Source organism: Dreissena polymorpha, chromosome 13 (genome assembly GCF_020536995.1).
Source record: "Dreissena polymorpha isolate Duluth1 chromosome 13, UMN_Dpol_1.0, whole genome shotgun sequence".
NCBI classification, from domain to species: Eukaryota; Metazoa; Mollusca; class Bivalvia; order Myida; family Dreissenidae; genus Dreissena; species Dreissena polymorpha.
In genome coordinates this window covers 29247225-29264017 of record NC_068367.1, presented here as the reverse complement: position 1 = coordinate 29264017, position 16793 = coordinate 29247225, and the positions used below count along the sequence as shown (strand labels likewise).

The 16793-nt window shown below is 35.7% G+C and overlaps 4 protein-coding genes across 4 annotated transcripts in view; 1 reads left to right on the top strand and 3 right to left on the bottom strand.

Annotated features, from left to right (window-relative positions):
• The window catches only part of LOC127854545 (uncharacterized), a 33315-nt gene extending 16938 nt beyond the window's left edge, over positions 1–16377 (bottom strand). The window contains exons 1-2 of the mRNA XM_052389609.1: positions 16277–16377; positions 1647–1863 (exon numbers count right to left, since the gene is read on the bottom strand). Coding sequence (XP_052245569.1) covers positions 1647–1863; positions 16277–16357 — 298 coding nt within the window. The 5' untranslated portion in view covers positions 16358–16377. The remainder of the gene's footprint in view (positions 1–1646; positions 1864–16276) is intronic.
• Positions 1–16793, bottom strand: part of LOC127855149 (uncharacterized) — a 177634-nt gene that overhangs the window by 21078 nt on the left and 139763 nt on the right. The gene's annotated exons all lie outside the window — the stretch shown is intronic.
• Positions 1–16793, bottom strand: part of LOC127854543 (bromodomain adjacent to zinc finger domain protein 2B-like) — a 109580-nt gene that overhangs the window by 14312 nt on the left and 78475 nt on the right. The gene's annotated exons all lie outside the window — the stretch shown is intronic.
• On the top strand, positions 4807–10124 carry LOC127855151 (uncharacterized). The gene is made up of 2 exons (XM_052390557.1): positions 4807–5281; positions 9079–10124. The coding sequence occupies exons 1-2, from the start codon at positions 5203–5205 to the stop codon at positions 9429–9431; spliced, it is 432 nt and encodes a 143-aa protein (XP_052246517.1). The 5' UTR covers positions 4807–5202; the 3' UTR covers positions 9432–10124.

The following is a 16793-nucleotide window of genomic DNA, read 5'->3' as shown; positions in this document are numbered from 1 at the left end:
TATGTGTTATGATTTAAATATTAATTTGTCAAATGTATTATATTAAACTAATTCATATTGTAGACGTACCTGTGAATTAAAAAAACATAATTTTTATACTTATTAATTTTCTATACAATTATCTTTGTTAAACATGTACTACAGTATTTAAACAATTTATTATAGCAATGTTTTTATTTTTTGGCATGCCAAGTAGCACACTGCTAACGCGGCGTTGCGCGGCGATCACTGAAAAGAACGGAAAGTGTCTGCATTTACCGACTAGCCTAAAGTAATACACGCCGCGGGAATTAGCGAACGCGGCGTAACGCCGAGCGTTTTATCGAGTTCACCTCGCTCTTCCAACGCCGCGTGAACACTCGCTAGCAGAAAATAACCCGCGGAGGGAGCGCGTTTTTTGGGGAAAACGCGTGGAGTGTACTGTATCTTGACCTCCCAGTGCTGTAATTGATATGGCATACGCCTTGATACTGAGGGATCATTGGTTCAATCCCAGTGGAGTTTTGGGTTAGGGGAAGCGGGTCGCTACCCATAGCAGGGGGAATTTTCGCGGTGTTTCCCTTTTTGGGGGATTTTTTACTTACTCTCTAATTATTACATTTGTACATGTTTGCACTATATTCATTGCTTATTTCATAATTAATTATGTTTGAAAAGATTAAATTAAAATAGAATTGAGATATAATAATCATGAGACATCTATCTATAAAAAAAAAAATTTATTTTTTTTAGGGGGAATTTTTCCCCCCAAAAGGGGAAAAAAGTATACTTTTCAGGGGGGGAATGCGTCCGAATTTGGGCCGTGGATTTAACAGATTAAGGGCCCTGGGGGCAAATTTGGGGCCTTTATTCAGCCCCATTCCCAATGTCAAAAATTACATTTATCGTTCCCAAATGACTGCCATATATTATCAATTGAAGGTTTTCAAACAATTATTTTTGTTGTAAATAAAAAGCAAACTTGACCCATCATAAATTCATTTAACCTATCATAATGTTACCTTAACCCAACATCATGTCATTTCAACCCAACATCATGTCATTTTAACCCAACATCATGTCATTTTAACACGACAGCATGTCAAATAAACACAACATAATGTTAACTTAACCAAACATAATTTAAGTTAACCCATCATGATTGACTAACCATACACATATCTCAGTTTCTCCTAAAAAAAAGCAGTTTTGTCGTTCCATATAGGCTGCCCATAAAATACATATAGGATCTGGCACGAGTTGTCGTATCATACCATATTTTATTTAACGAGTTCAGGAATTTTGTTAATAAGCGAGCCTTTGGCAAGCTTACTAACGAATTTCCTGGACGAGTTTAATCAAATATGGTATGATATGACGAGTGTCAGATCTTTTTTATCACATGCTTTTAAATGAGCAAATTAAATTAATATTTACACAAACATAATGATAAATCCCGAGTGTTATTTACATTTTGTGACGTCATTTGACGCATTGCAGCAAAATAACACAATGAGATTGGTCAATAAACAAAAACTAAGCCAATGAAAACGCTTAAAAATGTTGTATTACAAATGAGTTATAAAAAAAAATATGTAATGGTTGTATTACATGGGAAATAGGGTATAGCATGTGATAAAAAGGTGGTGAAATTTATCAATCAGTACCAGTGGCTGCTTTAAGAAGTTGCTGGGGACTAGGTGGCGGTTTCATGGTGGAACGGAACGGCGTTGGCATGGTGCTGTTGGCTGAGGCATTGCTCAGACTGCTGTAGGCGTTGCGGGCGGCCTCGGCATTGCTGCGCACGGAAACTAGGTCAGCATGGTTGAACAGCTGGACGGGCTTGATGGAGTTGTTGCTGTATTTTAGCATGGGCTTCTGGGTCTGAAAGAATACAAGAGAAATTTAGATAAACAGGTGGGCCTTAAAAAATTCCAGAGCTCTTAGTAAACGACTGCACATTTTTTCCCAATCTGGAAAAGTACCGGTACAAGTGGGAAAAATTAGCATGAAAAACCCTGAAATTTGAAAAATTCACGATGTTAAGTCTTCAGCAGGGGTGTGAATTGTCCCAAATTTTAAATCCACCCTGGACGGCTCAAATCAGGATTTCCAGAAAATTAACATCCCTGCTTCAGATTGGGAATTATCTTTCTTTTCAATCGCTTAATACTTAATTAAACAAATTCATCTTAATATTCTTTTTGTTGTAATGTTCAGTTTCAATGCTCATTTTATTTGTTCCCTTGCAGATAATGCAATTTTGAAACGAATTTGACGCAACATTGCTTCCTTTCTGGAGCTTTTTGGATCTCAATAGAGAATGCCGTATTTTTCCAGGTGCTTCAAGGGTGCTTAACAAAAAATGAAAAAAATACTGCCACAGGTATGCTCACTCAAGGTTTAGAGAAATCTAATGACAGAAAAGAGTTTTGTAAAACCAGTATCTTCCCTTTACATCACACAGATATGCCTCATTTTGTAAAACTGGCATGACTTCTTTTCCAGAGCTCCCGATACTTTTTTTTCAGTCATGGGGTATTTACTAATGAATTTTGAATTCCTGCATAAAATACAAACAAAAACATGTTTCAGAGACGTTTTGCATTACAACGCTGCATTTATTAGCACCGTATTCATAACACATGACATGTGTTAAATAACACCAAACGCAGCAGCTGTCGCTGTCAGTGAGTTCAAGGGCACAAAGTTACTATTTTAACATTCATTTTTTGGTACTGCTCATTATCAGAAAGACCTGGGGCCGTATTCCAGTAGCTCCTTAAGTTTTCACTTAAGTTAAGAAATTTCTTAAATAAATTTCTTAAGTTAAATTTGAAATGTAAAAAAACAAAACATGAGACGCTTATTAATTCTCTTTAAAAAATTGCTTTAAGAGTTAAAGGAAGTTAACTTAATTTTAAATATATGAGAAAAAATACACAGAGTAAAGAAATTTATTAAGTTTATGAAGCTACCAGAATTTAACTTAAGTGAAATCTTATGTTTAAAGAAAAAATGGCGGAGATAAGAAAAAATATTGCGCAATATTTCAACTTTGTTATTTTTTAACCTAAGAAGCTACTGGAATACGGCCCCAGTACAATGTCATGTAACTCACAGCTGGCAATGCATTTAAAAAGTAATCAATCATTGGAGACTTGTTGAATGAAGATACATCAGTTGATAAAATACAATTGAGCACTAAAAAATGAAGTTTGAATATTGCTTATGACTATTTAAGATGATGTACAATGTATGGATCATAGTATTACCTGTGTCATGGCCAAGTGTAGTTTCAAATAATTGCTTGATCGGTATGTATATACCATAATGTACATTTTTTTATACAATGGTATTGGAGTCGTCAAAATATATGTTTAGCAAACTTTATAAGTTGCTCTATACATTATAATTAAATAAAACTACCGTACAATAATGTCAGGGGTTTTTCTGCCTATTTTGGGAAAAAGAGTCTGACCAAATTGGGAATTTTGTATCGACAAAATTGTCCATTTTGGGAATTTTTGCTTCGAGTAAACGGCTCATTTTTGGAAAACATTGTGAATTTATCATGCTTAAATACGTCAGATGTGTAACAAATATTTATTTTTTGTTATTTTGACATTTAATGAAGGTAAGCATCAGATGAGTCAGTTTGATTTGTGTGAATGTGCTGTGAAATGGGGAGCACAGCAGGTTCATGGTTCATGGTGCTGAATCCTCGCTCAACCACAGCAGTGCTTGTTGGTATGATACACATCAGCTGGACGAGTTGGAACATTAATAAACTAATAGTCATAAGTCATAAACACTTCTTTTTTTCTTTGTTTTTGTTTATTTTATTTTTAAATTGGGAATTTTTGTTAAAATTTTGGTTTGGGATCAGGTCCGTTTGCATTGGGAATGCCTTTGTTTTCCGGTGGCGCAGACATTGCTGAAAAACCCCTGAATGCCTTTTCTTTGCATAAGTATTTTTTTTAACTAATTTTATTATTGTACAAGTATATTGGTTTTTGACTTGAGTAAATGAAAATTTCATCAAACTCTGAACGTACATAGGTAAATGTATCAAGGGAATGAACGCTATTGATGTGTTTGAAATTATGTTTAAGAATAAAAACAATCATTTAAACAAGTATATGTTTTATTGTATGTAAAGAATTAAGAAACATCATACTTAATAATACTGAATTAGACAAACAGTGTCATTAATAAATTAATGATTCTGTAAAAATAAAAAAATATATCAAAACTACTCTCATTTACAGTATGTAAGTGTGCATTGAGTCTTTTGGGAGACAAATTACACGTGTTAATTTATCACCAGGCCAGACCAGCACAAGCTCTTCATACTGACCAGATATATAGCATAGTTCTTTACATCTGCACAGAGCCAGACCTATTAGAACTGAAATTTTGCAATACTTTCATAAAATAATGTAATCAAAATATGTTCTCTACTTTTTTACATAAATGAATTTACTTTTGGGTTATTTTAGGACAAGGTAGTATTTCTTTCTTAATTTTTTTACTGACGACGCATGTTTTAATTACCGGTATACTAAATAATTGTGTCAATAAGTCCTGACATGGCTTTACATTTCACATTTTAACCCAACTTACACAGTGTGATTTAAGATTGTGTGTCACTATAATTATGTATATTACAGAAATTGTCCCAGATACCAATTAAAGAAATATTCAAGCTGGCAACCTTTTTTAGTGGACTGTAGCTAAACCCTAACCCTAACAGACTTTAATAATATATGATAACATACATGTACACCTCATATGACTTGATAATGCATACAGTCACATGAAGCCAAGTACTGATAGCTCAAATCTTTATCTGTAAATTGTACAAAGGTACAAAGTAAAATATTAGTTGATTGACGACACCAGTTGAAGATGTGTAATTTAAGGCATAAATATTTCTATTGAATATTTATACTAAGGTGATCAAGATGGCTACGTATTCCAAGTCAACTGTGGCTAGTGGCTCTGATTTATTTATTGACTTTTGTTGTTTCCCCTGTTTAGAGAACAAAATTGACCAGTGGGCTGACTTTTACTGCGAAAACTGTCAGAAATTTTATTGTGCAAAATGTATTAATCTGCATAGTCCGTTGTTTGGGACACATGTGACATACGGAAGGGGAGACACAAGTAAGTGGCCAGTGGCCAAGGAAGTGGAGGATTTCCTTCAGAAGTGTGACCTTCATGACGACAAACATCTGGAAATGTTTTGTGAGGACCACAGTCAGCTGTGCTGCGCTAGTTGTGCTTTTCTCAATCACAGGTTAGTCAGACACATATTTGCTTTTTAAAAAAAAATTGTCTTAAGAGACTATTCAATACAGCCTTATTCAGATAAATTTATTTCAAGTTCTTTTTTGTGAAATGAAATTTTATATGATGACTAGTATTAATAATGTGTCTGTTAAAAATAGAAATCAGTATTAAAATGAAGACATTCCATATCTTATTACTTGAAAATAGCATTAAAAAACTACAACAAAAACATGATTGACTAAAGTTCATACATATTATTGCATAATGGCAATTTAAACCACATACAAATATTTAAATATTAATTTCCATTTAGACAATGTGCTAAAGTAACACTGATATCCGAGTCAGTTAAAGGAACTCCACCAAACTTGCAGCAACTATCAAGAAAAATCCAAAGCATTCTTGAAGAAATCAAGAAACTTCAGAATTATTGGGATACCAACATGCAGTCTTTGCAGGCTTCATACGACAAACAATTATATGTAATACATGACACACGCAAAAAAATAAATAATATTCTAGACAACATTGAAAAAAACACCATGAAAGAGCTAGATGATAAGTTGGCCAGTCTGAAAGCATCTGTCAAGACTGATGCAGACAATTGCAGCAAACTCAAAAATGAACTCAAGCAACTCAATGACGCAATACACGACATTGTTGATAAGGGCAAATCAGAACTCACATTTATTGCAAGTAAGAAATGTATGGAAAAGATTAAGCAGTCTGAAACATATCTGAAGCAGAACTCGTTTCAGGTTGAAAGTTCACAGACATTCCAGGCAGACAGGGATTTTCAACAGTACTTGTCTAAATTGTCAAGTCTGGGGAACATTGTACTCAGTACCAAGAAAACATTAGTGTTAGTTGATCCAGACCAGGCACTCACAGTACAAGGGAAGTCAGAGTATAATGTGCGCCTACAGAGTGATTCAGATAATATTAACTGCTATATCGAGGCCATTTGTGTTCTCTCTGAGGATCAGATCCTTATTGCAGAGGGTATTATTAAAAGAGTTAAGCTACTCAATCATCAATACCAGGTGGTGGGTCATTATGATTTAAATGGTTTTCCACGGGACATGTGTAAAATCACACCAAGTGAAGTAGCTGTTACTGTGAATGACACTAGGACACATGAGGTCCAGTTTGTCTCTGTGAATGGTGGGCAGCTGGTTAAGGGCAGGATGTTACAGTTTCAACATGAATGTTTTGGTATTGCTCATATTATGCAAGACCTGTATCTCACTTCTGGCACTGCACTTTACAAGTATTCAATGAAAGGAGCCCTGTTGACTAAGTTGTATGAAGATACATCAGACAAGGCTACAGGTAACATTTGATGGATATATTCAGGTGACATTTGAAATTATCATATGAAATAATACAATAGCATTAAGCTTTATATATACATATTAACACAAAAGTCATTTGTATTTTACCTTTGCCAGTTTCAGGCTATTATGTTTGCATATAACTGACATATTAATTTGACTATAAGTAAATGAAAACTCCATAATATTAAAGTCCTTCCTTTGCTCAAGTATTTTCTTGCCTTTTTTCATTACTGTTTATGACTTTTTCATTGGCAAAGAAAAATATTTTAAATAATTCCTCTATAATAATCATGTCAGAAAGCTCAGACTATGTACTGTAAACGTATAGAAATTCGTCGGTATAAAATTTCGTGGTTTAATAAACAACAACTATTTCGTTGACACGTAATTTCGTGGATTTCAAATAAAAAAACAACTAATTCCTTGATACGTAATTTCGAGGATTTCAAATTTTTGGGGAAGACTGACCGTCATAATAATTAAACACTTATATTAAAACAACCAGAGTAATAACGAAGCATAATCTGCTAATCTGTATTGACAGCAAGACTTGAGGTTAATGTGCACTGAAGCCTGAAAGCGTTGCCGATAATTGTCAATAAGAGGGATACAGCGGCGCACTTGTGGGTCCCGGCTCGCTAATTGCCATCTATGTTGTTTTGACAATATTAGTAATTCTCAGCACAATCGGTCCCCTAGTAGTAACAATTGAGTAATAAGGTCCCCAGAGTACACGTGTGAAAACAGTTATGTCTCTTTTAACTTTAATGGCACTAATTGACATATGTGATAAATCTGCAAACTGTTAATTTGACGATGTCACGTAAAAGAGAACAATCGTTGATGTACAATTTAAATTCCATGCTTGATTTAAAATGTATTATTACCCAAAACTTATCAAGAAAACAACATATTGTATTAACTAGCATATCTCAATCTAACAATGTTTCTTTCAAAATGATTGAAAACGGGAACAGTTCAGACACGTTCTCCTACTATAGCAGGATTGCCCGACCCTGCAAAGGCTCAGTCTTCGACCTAATTAGCATTATTGACACAAGCCGCTAACGATTCAGTGGAAGAAATGGTTAATGGCCGTAAATGGAAGCGTATAAACAAGAGCTGTCACTAGGACAGCGCTCTCGACTATTCGAGTGCTTGACAGTATAACGTAAGCCATCATGGAGAGGGGGTATAATGTGGGTGTGTGGTCATTTAATAGATGATCTTTCAAAAATAAGAAAAAAAATATAAAAAAATAATATTTTTTTTTTGGGGGGGGGGGGGGATTCTGGGGTGGAGCGTGGGGGATGGTTTGGGTGGAGTCCATTGTGGTATGTCAGCTAAGTGTTGTTTTGTCAAAGTTTGAATCAAATCTGATCATAAATAAAGAAGTTATGGCAATTTAAGCAAAATTTATTAATTTGACCTTGAGAGTCAAGGTCATTCAAAGGTCAAGGTCAAATTAAACTTGCCAGGTACAGTACCCTCATGGTAGGAAGAAAATATTTGAAGTTTGAAAGCAATAGCTTTGATACTTAAGAAGTCAAGTGGATCTAAACACAAAATTTAACAAAATATTCAGTTACTAAGACAAAAAAGGGCCATAATTCTTAAACAAATGCTTGATACAGTTGTCTGCTCTTGTTTATAGGTTGGGGTCATGCTGGTAAAGAAGTTTGCAAAATATGAAAGCAAACTTTTACATAGATTTATCAATAATATGCATATTCTAAATGGAAAAAGGGCCATAATTCTTACAAAATGCATGATACAGTTGTCTGCTCTTGTTTATAGATTGGGGTTATGTTGGTAAAGAAGTTTGCAAGATATGAAAGCAATATGTCAAGGGACATTGATAATGTTTGAGGTGGTACGCAAACTTTAACATAAAGTTATCAATAATATGCATATTCTAAGTGGAAAAAGGGCCATAATTCTTACAAAATGCTTGATACAGTTGTCTGCTCTTGTTTATAGGTTGGGGTCATGTTGGTAAAGAAGTATGAAAAATATGAAAGCAATATGTCAAGGGATATAAGAAATATTTGGGGTGGTACGCAAACTTTAACATTTGAACGCTCACACTAACGCTAACGCCGGGGTGAGTAGGATAACTCCACTATATATATTTCATATATAATAGTCGAGCTAAACATGTATAAATAATCATTGGTACTTGAATTCCTGGTTCAGCGGACCAACAAAATCCACGAAAATTCGTACCACACGAAATTTAATGGTTTTACAGTTAAGTGAGTAAATGTACTTATTTAGTGTATGTAAGTGCTGTTCATTCCATAGCGTTTCAGCATAATATAATCATCCTTGAATACATTATTCATTTTAAGAAAAATCATACTTTATTAATGAACACAAATAGCTGGGGTGAATAAGTGTAAGAGTGTCTTTATTAAAATAAGGATTCTGTTAAAAACTAACAACAATGATCATACTCTCTTTACAGTAAATAGGTGTGCAGTGAGTCCTTCAGGTGACAAGATATTTATCACCAACAATTCCCATCACAAGGTCCTCACCCTGGCCAGAGATGGCACAGTTCTCCAAACCTTCACAGACCCAGACCTACAACGCCCATGGGGTATCCATGCGACTGCTCTGGGACAGGTGCTGGTCTGTGGATGGTCAATCAGCACTATCATTCAGCTGGATGGGGAAGGCAAGAAGAAGCTGGCAACTCTTGCTACCAAGAGGGATGGACTTATTTACCCACACTCAGTCTTCTACAATAGGAGCACAGCATCCATCATTGTGGGACAATTGTGTAGCGATAACATCATTGTGTTAAGAGTAAAATAGGTGTTTTTTCACAAGTTTCAGTACAAACATATTGGAACATGTACTTTCAACATGAATTATTGGCCACACCAAACTTGTATTCAGTATAACGTTTCATCACATAATTCACATGGATGATTTATTGTCTTGCCTACTTATGTCAAATCATGAATATGTTTGAAAGGGTACATTTATAATTAACTTTGAGAGCATGGATCTATTATTTAGTGTTTTGTTTCAATGCATAATTCTTGCGGGATTATATATTGTGTTGCAATACAATTTAATATGCGCTACCATCTATTGCTGATAATTATTTTTCCTTTTCAATCGCATATAATCAGTGTATTGTTGTTTTCTTGATATATATCTTAAAAATAAATAACATGAACATACATGATTTTTTTGTGTGGTAATGTTCTATCATATTTTTGTGTAATTGTTATGCACAGTAAAAAGAACGGCAGAGTGCAATTAAGGAGGGAAGGTTTTACATTTTCATTGTATTATTGAACAGTCACCATGTGTTTTGTCCTTAAAAATATAAAGTTATTTAGATTGACAATTATGTATTGTACAGACTTCTTTCATTGTTGTTTTTAGATTTTACTTTTGTTGATTACAGTTATATATGTATTTACTTATGTCATTCATGCTATCTGCGTTTACTGTTCACTATGTTTTGCTGAATAAATTAACTTTTAATTATGTTCACATTCCCCTTTGTCCTTTGCATTTTCTTCCAATCAAATATACACATATTTGCATTATCTGTGTTAACTACATGAATAGACACTATTTTGTGTATTAAAGTTACATTTCCAAACACGTTGTATGACTCATATATGCCAGTAATTTTTTAAAGTTTATTTTACAGCCTGTGCTATCGATTTGGAAAAATAGTGTGATAATCCATGAAATCAGGAAAAAATAAACATTATTAATATGATTATAAATAACAGTTTTCCAATTCTTTATACGCGCATGTTTAACTGCATTTTAAACTTGTTATTATTAAGTGCCAAAGAATATTATTGCTTTATAATAAACTCAATAATCCAACTAGGGAGTCTAACGGAAAAGTTTGGCATCTTTTAGGGGAAATTTTGATAAGAATTTTTGGAATTTTTTCTTTTGCCATTCTGAAACAGCCTGAAAGAGGCTGTAATTTGGGACAAAAAAGATCACTGTATGCATTTGCATTGCGTGCTTTATCAGTGGTTTTTGGGGTTGTGGGGGATGGGGCCTTTAGCCCTTACGTGGGGGAAATTGTACATGCGATTTTCCACTTAAGGGAAAAAATTGTGCCTGTTTTTTCCTTAATGGGGAAATATGTTAAGAGTCTTACTTTTAAAGTGTAATGGGTTAAAAAAACAGGGTTTTTTTTTAGAAAAAGGGGAAGACGCTGGACGCTGGGTAAAAGGGGAAAAAAGAGCGCGATAGAGACATATTTGGGGAAAAATAAAAAGTGTTCATTTCAACTCTATAACTCACCTACAGACTTCAGGGTTTGTTTTTTTTTTAGAAAAAGAGGCATGTGTCTGACTTTTTTGTTCTTAAACACATGAACAAGTATGATATTAAAGTCAAAGTCCTAAATAAAGTTGCAGGGGTAGATCTAATAATGGGAAATGTTTTCAACTGGGGCTGGGGGACGATGTCAATATTGTGATTTCAATTTCATGATGAATGGGTAGATGATTTAGATCTGCTACAGTATTGGAAGGGAAAGGTGCGACAGCTGCCGATTGTGTACTTTCACTTTCACAATGTTCTATGTGGATTACATGTACCTCCGAATCCTGCTGGGTTTCAACGGTTTTTGATGATTCATTCTTAAAAAATGCGTTCACGCAATTAATATTTTCCGAGTCCGAACGTTTTATTTTGTTCCTGTATGAAACTTTTTCTGTTTTAATGTTTATATCTTGGCTTTCACATAACCCGGATGAAAATTTGACTGGTTTCCGGTAATTAATTGACGAAACACCCTTCTCGAGCAAGACCGGAATCCAGTAAAATAGTCACATGATTAATACGATTAGTTGCCCGGTTTCCATGACGTAATTTAAGAGCTATATTTAGAATCACTGGTATTCCTAGATTTGAGTGTTCGTCGGGAGAGAGAGAGCGAGATCGTTGTACATGGTACTAATTGGATAAGTGTCGACTTCCCAAAAGAAAAAAAAACATTTCTTTGAGGGTTAAATATTATATTTTGGTGAAAACTTATATTTTTGGAGGGGAAATTGTATTTTTAGGGGAAAAATTCTGGTAGGGGAAGACGCCGAATATCGGCGTCACTTTCTAAGTAAAAAAAAAACCTGAAAAAGACTGTTATTTTCTTGATAGATTAATGTTTCTGGTTAATTTACATTTCATAACTAGAAATGGCGCAGCAGAGGCCGACGCGTATCCCCACACCGCATGTTTGACCCAGGGGGAACCCCAGGGTTGGTAATGGGGCCATGCATAGTTGAGATTGACCGTATTGTTATAAGAGATGTTCAGTATCAATTGGAAGTGAATCGGTGTAGAAATGAAGAAGTTCATGTAAAATAACATAAAACAAGAGATGTGTTTGTCAGAAACACAATGCACCCTCCTGCGCTGCTTTGATTTATTTTTAAAAAAAATTATCATTTGGCAGGTTCATTACTTACCTCCCTTTAAAGCTTATTACGTCCCTTGGATTTGTTTTTTTGACCTTTGACCTTGAAGGATGACCTTGACCTTTCACCACTCAAAATGTGCAGCTCTATGAGATACACATGCATGCCAAATATCAAGTTGCTATCTTCAATATTGCAAAAGTTATGGCCAATGCACCATACCGGGGGCATAACAAGAGCACCGCATAACGGGTGCCACGCTCGGCTGCGAAAGCTTGTCAGAATTATTTTTTTTAGAGGTCACAGTGACCTTGACCTTTGACCTAGTGACCCAACAAGAGATGTGTTTGTCAGAAACACAATGCCCCCTATTGGGCTGCTTTGAAATAAAATTGCTATTTATCATTTGGCAGGTATAGAAATCATCTCCCTTTAAAGCTTATTACTTCCCTTGAATTTTGTCCAATCCAAGGGGGGGGGGGGGTCTCACAGTCAATTATGACCATGTCAGACATCACTGACAACCAAGGCCTGTGGTTTAAAAGAGCCAGAGTTGATTTCTTTTTCATAAAATTATAAATAATCAAAATAATAAATCTGTACAGTAACTGTGAAAAGAACTTCAATTCTTGGTAAGGAAATATAAAATAAGAGATTTATAATTATATAAATTACTTCCCTTGAAAATCATTGTCTCTAACAAATCTCTATTTTTAGTAGCAAATAATTAAAAGCCACTACCGTGACTGTGATTGACCACTCGAAATGCGCAGCTCCATGAGATACACATGCATGCCAAATATCTAAAGTGGCTATGTTCAATATTGAATAATTATCTCCCTTTTTAAAGCTTATTACTTCCCTTAAATTTGTAATTTTTACCGTAGACCGTAAAGGATGGCCTTGACCTTGACCTTTTACCACAATGTGTTTGTCAGAAACACAATGCCGCCTACTGCGCCGCTTTGATTTATTTAACAAAAATATATACGTGGGCAGGTCAGATAACCATGTCCATTTAAAGCTTATTACTTCCCTTGACTTTTTTCAACCCTATACCTTGAAGGATGATGTTCACCTTGAAATTTTACCACTCAAAATGTGCAGATCCATGAGATACACATGCATGCCAAATATCAAGGTGCTATCTTCAATATTTAAAAAGTTATTGCCAATGTTAAGGTTTTAGCTCGACGCCTACGGCGGAGAACAGACGTCGGACGGTGGATGACGAGCTGGCTATGACAATAGCTCGGGTTTTCTCCGAAAACAGACTCGCTAAAAAAGAGTGAAAATCTCTGACTCGGCCTCACCCCAACCCCCATAACTTTTGACCCAGGGGTCTGATAAAAATTCCAAATAGTGCAGGGTCACACATGCTCATAGCTACCATATGTGTAAGTTTCAAGGTTCTAGTGCTTATAGTGTAGAAGATAGTGGCCAGGACGGACGGACAGACGGCGGAGATAACCACAATATCCCCACGCTTTAAAAAACGTGGGGATAACTACTTGGCAATAACTGACTGCGGAATTGTTGCCATAATTTTCAGAATTATAATGCACTGGTGATGCAATTAGGATTTCACTAAACTCAAATGGTTCTGTTGCATCATGACCATCTTGGATGGGACTGACTGTGGCTGACTTTGTCAGAGTGATCTCTTCTTGAAAGGGACTGACTGTGGCCGGATGTGCCAGACTGAGATCACCTTGACAGGGACTGGCTGTGACAGTTTCAGACCGTACAACAGGAACGGTCTGCTGCAGACTGAGTGGACTAACTACCTGGTCACTACACTTTGGTTTTGTGAAGAAAGATGTAATGACAGAGTTATTCGCACTTTTTTTTTTGGGGGGGGGGTTTCGGTAGCTTTTCCAGTTGTGGGACATTATGGTGACAATTAACGTAAAGCTAGTTGAAAGTTATCGTAAATCGGCCAAGGGAGGTAAAAAGTGTCGTAAAATGTATACGGTACTGTACGGCGTGTAAGGGATGGGAACCATAATTGGACGGGTACCAAACGTTGTTTTCTATGATTTCGAGCGAATTTGTTGTAAAATTCAATTGTTTTGAACTGTTTTATGGAGGGGAAAAAGCTTCCACTGGGGGAATTTTTCGGTCCGAAAAGGGGAAAAAGATGCCGATATTCAGTAAGGTAAAAAAAAACCTGTTTCTTATTATTCAAAAACTGCCAAACCCATTTTGAAAGGCACTTATAATAAAACAAGAGGGCCATGATGGTCCTGAAAGGCTCACCTTATACCAATAGGTACTATTGTTGGTTTGAAATCAGGGCTTTTTTATGATTTTATAGCCGCTATTTGGTCATAGTCACAATGTCAACAAGATGGCCAAGATGGCCCTAGTTCGCTCACCTTTTTTTACAGGGCCTTGTTCATTGCTTACCATTAGTTGAAAATTCAGTACTCTAGAGCATATTAGATTGGTTCTCTTCTGTTTACGTTTGCAGTGTGAGCATATGATTAATTCTGATTGAGTACTGTCCATTTGCATGGGGTTTTTGCAATGCAAACATTTGCAAGTAATGCTTATTCTACATGTGTTTACAAGGTTTTTGTAAGATTTGGACCTAGAAATGTGGCCTCTAGAGTGTTTACAAGATTTCTCTATAGCCAAATACTGAATACTGCCCCGACCACTGGCTGCCATGTTTTTTTTCAGTTTGGAACTTGATCGAGGTATAATTGGAACAAATCTTCTAACCAAGTTTCATGAAGATCAGACAAGAAATGTGGCCTCTAGAGTGTTTACAAGGTTTATCTATAGCCAAATAAGGACTGCCCCGACCACTGGCGGCCATGTTTTTCAACGGACCGGAACCACTTTTGAACTCAACCAACATATCATTAAGACAAACATTTTGACAAAGTTACATGAAGATTGGGCATGAAATTTGACCTCTACAGAGTTTACAAGGTTTTTCTTTTTTTTGACCTAGTGACCTAGTTTTTGACCCAGCATAACCCAGTTTCGAACTCAATCGAGGTATCATTGAGACAAATCTTCTGTCCAAGTTTCATGAAGATCGGACAAGAAATATGGCCTTTAGAGTGTTTACAATGTTTCACTACAGCCAAATAAGGAAAACTGCCCCGCCCACTGGCTGCTTTTTAACGGACCGGAACCATTTTTGAACTCGACCAACATATCAGTAAGACAAACACTTTGACAAAGTTACATGAAGATTGGGCATGAAATGTGACTTCTACAGTGTTTACAAGGTTATTCTTTTTTTTTTACCTAGTGACCTAGTTTTTGACCCAGCATGACCCAGTTTCGAAATCGATCGAGGTATCATTGGGACAAATCTCCTGACCAAGTTTCATGAAGATCTGACAAGAAATGTGGCCCCTTGAGTGTTTACAAACCAAATGTGGACGATGGACAGACGGACGGACAGACGACGGACAAAGACCGATCACAAAAGCTCACCTGAGCAATCAGGTGAGCTAAACAGTCAGTCTGTTTTTTCCAAATCAAGTCTCTAAAATTGTATGACCAATCATCACAAAAGTTATATGGCTAGGCCGGGAATCGAACCAGTGAACCCCGCTGTGTGCTCTAACAACTGAGCTAGCCAGTCTACTTTCCAGCTGTTTCCAGCAATACATGTATTTGCTTTTTCAATGCAACTAAAAAACTTACCGTGGTAAAACTGGAGAAAAGCAAGCAAAACAGAATGATATTTCTGGTTCCAAACCTACCTGCAAAAGACATAGACAATTACAGAATACTTTCTGCTATGAAACCAGTATTCTTTCAGGTAAAATTTGGGAAGGAAAGTGACCCCATTCCCAATCTTAAAAAGTACAAATTTTCAAAATGACTGCCCACAATGCCAATTTAAGGATTCTAATAAACAAAAAAAGTATTGATTTTTTTACATAAACAGCAAAATTACATTTATCTCCATAATAATCAAGCTTTTTTTCCTTAAACCTTTGCAAATACAATTTTTAAAACACATTTATTCCCAGTTTTATATTATTTGCCAGCAAAAACACAGCTCTCAATTTCCCAATTTTAGTAAAAATAGAGCTGGATAGGGAAATAAACTAAATTTATTTTTATTTATTTCATTTCTTTATATTTTTATTTTTCAAAAACCTTCAATTATGAATTTTAGGCACTCATTTGGGGAAAATATATTATACACTTTTTAACAGTAGGAATGGGGTTAAAATACAGACCCAAATTTGACTAAAATATCCACTAAGCCATGAAACCTACCTGCTGTCTCAAAGGTAGCTGCTTCTTCAGGGACAGGTCTTCTAAGCTGGCCGTCAACTTGGCTACATTTGGGTCGGCCATTGAACACCTGTGGGGGCTGGTAGGGGGTCAATACCCAGGGGGTGGGAGGGGGGGCTTGGGGGAGGAACTAACCCTCCCTCTGGGGTCAACTTAGTGATACTTGTTGCATGGTGCAGAGCTTACATATTCTGAAAGAAACAAAAACATAAATAATTCAATAAAAAATTATCTTCATGAATAACAAGCGTGAACATGCAAACGTTTACAATCAATTCAATAATATTCAGACTTGACATACAAACACTGCAATCTGTTAATGTAGAATAGTAAAATAGTGCCTGACAGTGTCTCATAGATAAATGACAGATACCAAAACCCAAAACAGATTTTATCATAATATTATGCATACATATTTTAGTGTCTCCAGATAATCAATTAACCAAAGTATGATGAATCAGCAGTTTCTTATCAAACCAAACGAGAAACTTGATTGGTG

What these genes read in the sequence shown, in the direction of transcription:
- LOC127855151 (XM_052390557.1), top strand. Translation starts at nt 5,203, where the DNA reads ATGACGACAAACATCTGGAAATGTTTTGTGAGGACCACAGTCAGCTGT. An exon ending in TGTGCTTTTCTCAATCACAG is followed by an intron (nt 5,282 to 9,078) that starts GTTAGTCAGACA and finishes CTCTCTTTACAG; the next exon opens with TAAATAGGTGTGCAGTGAGT.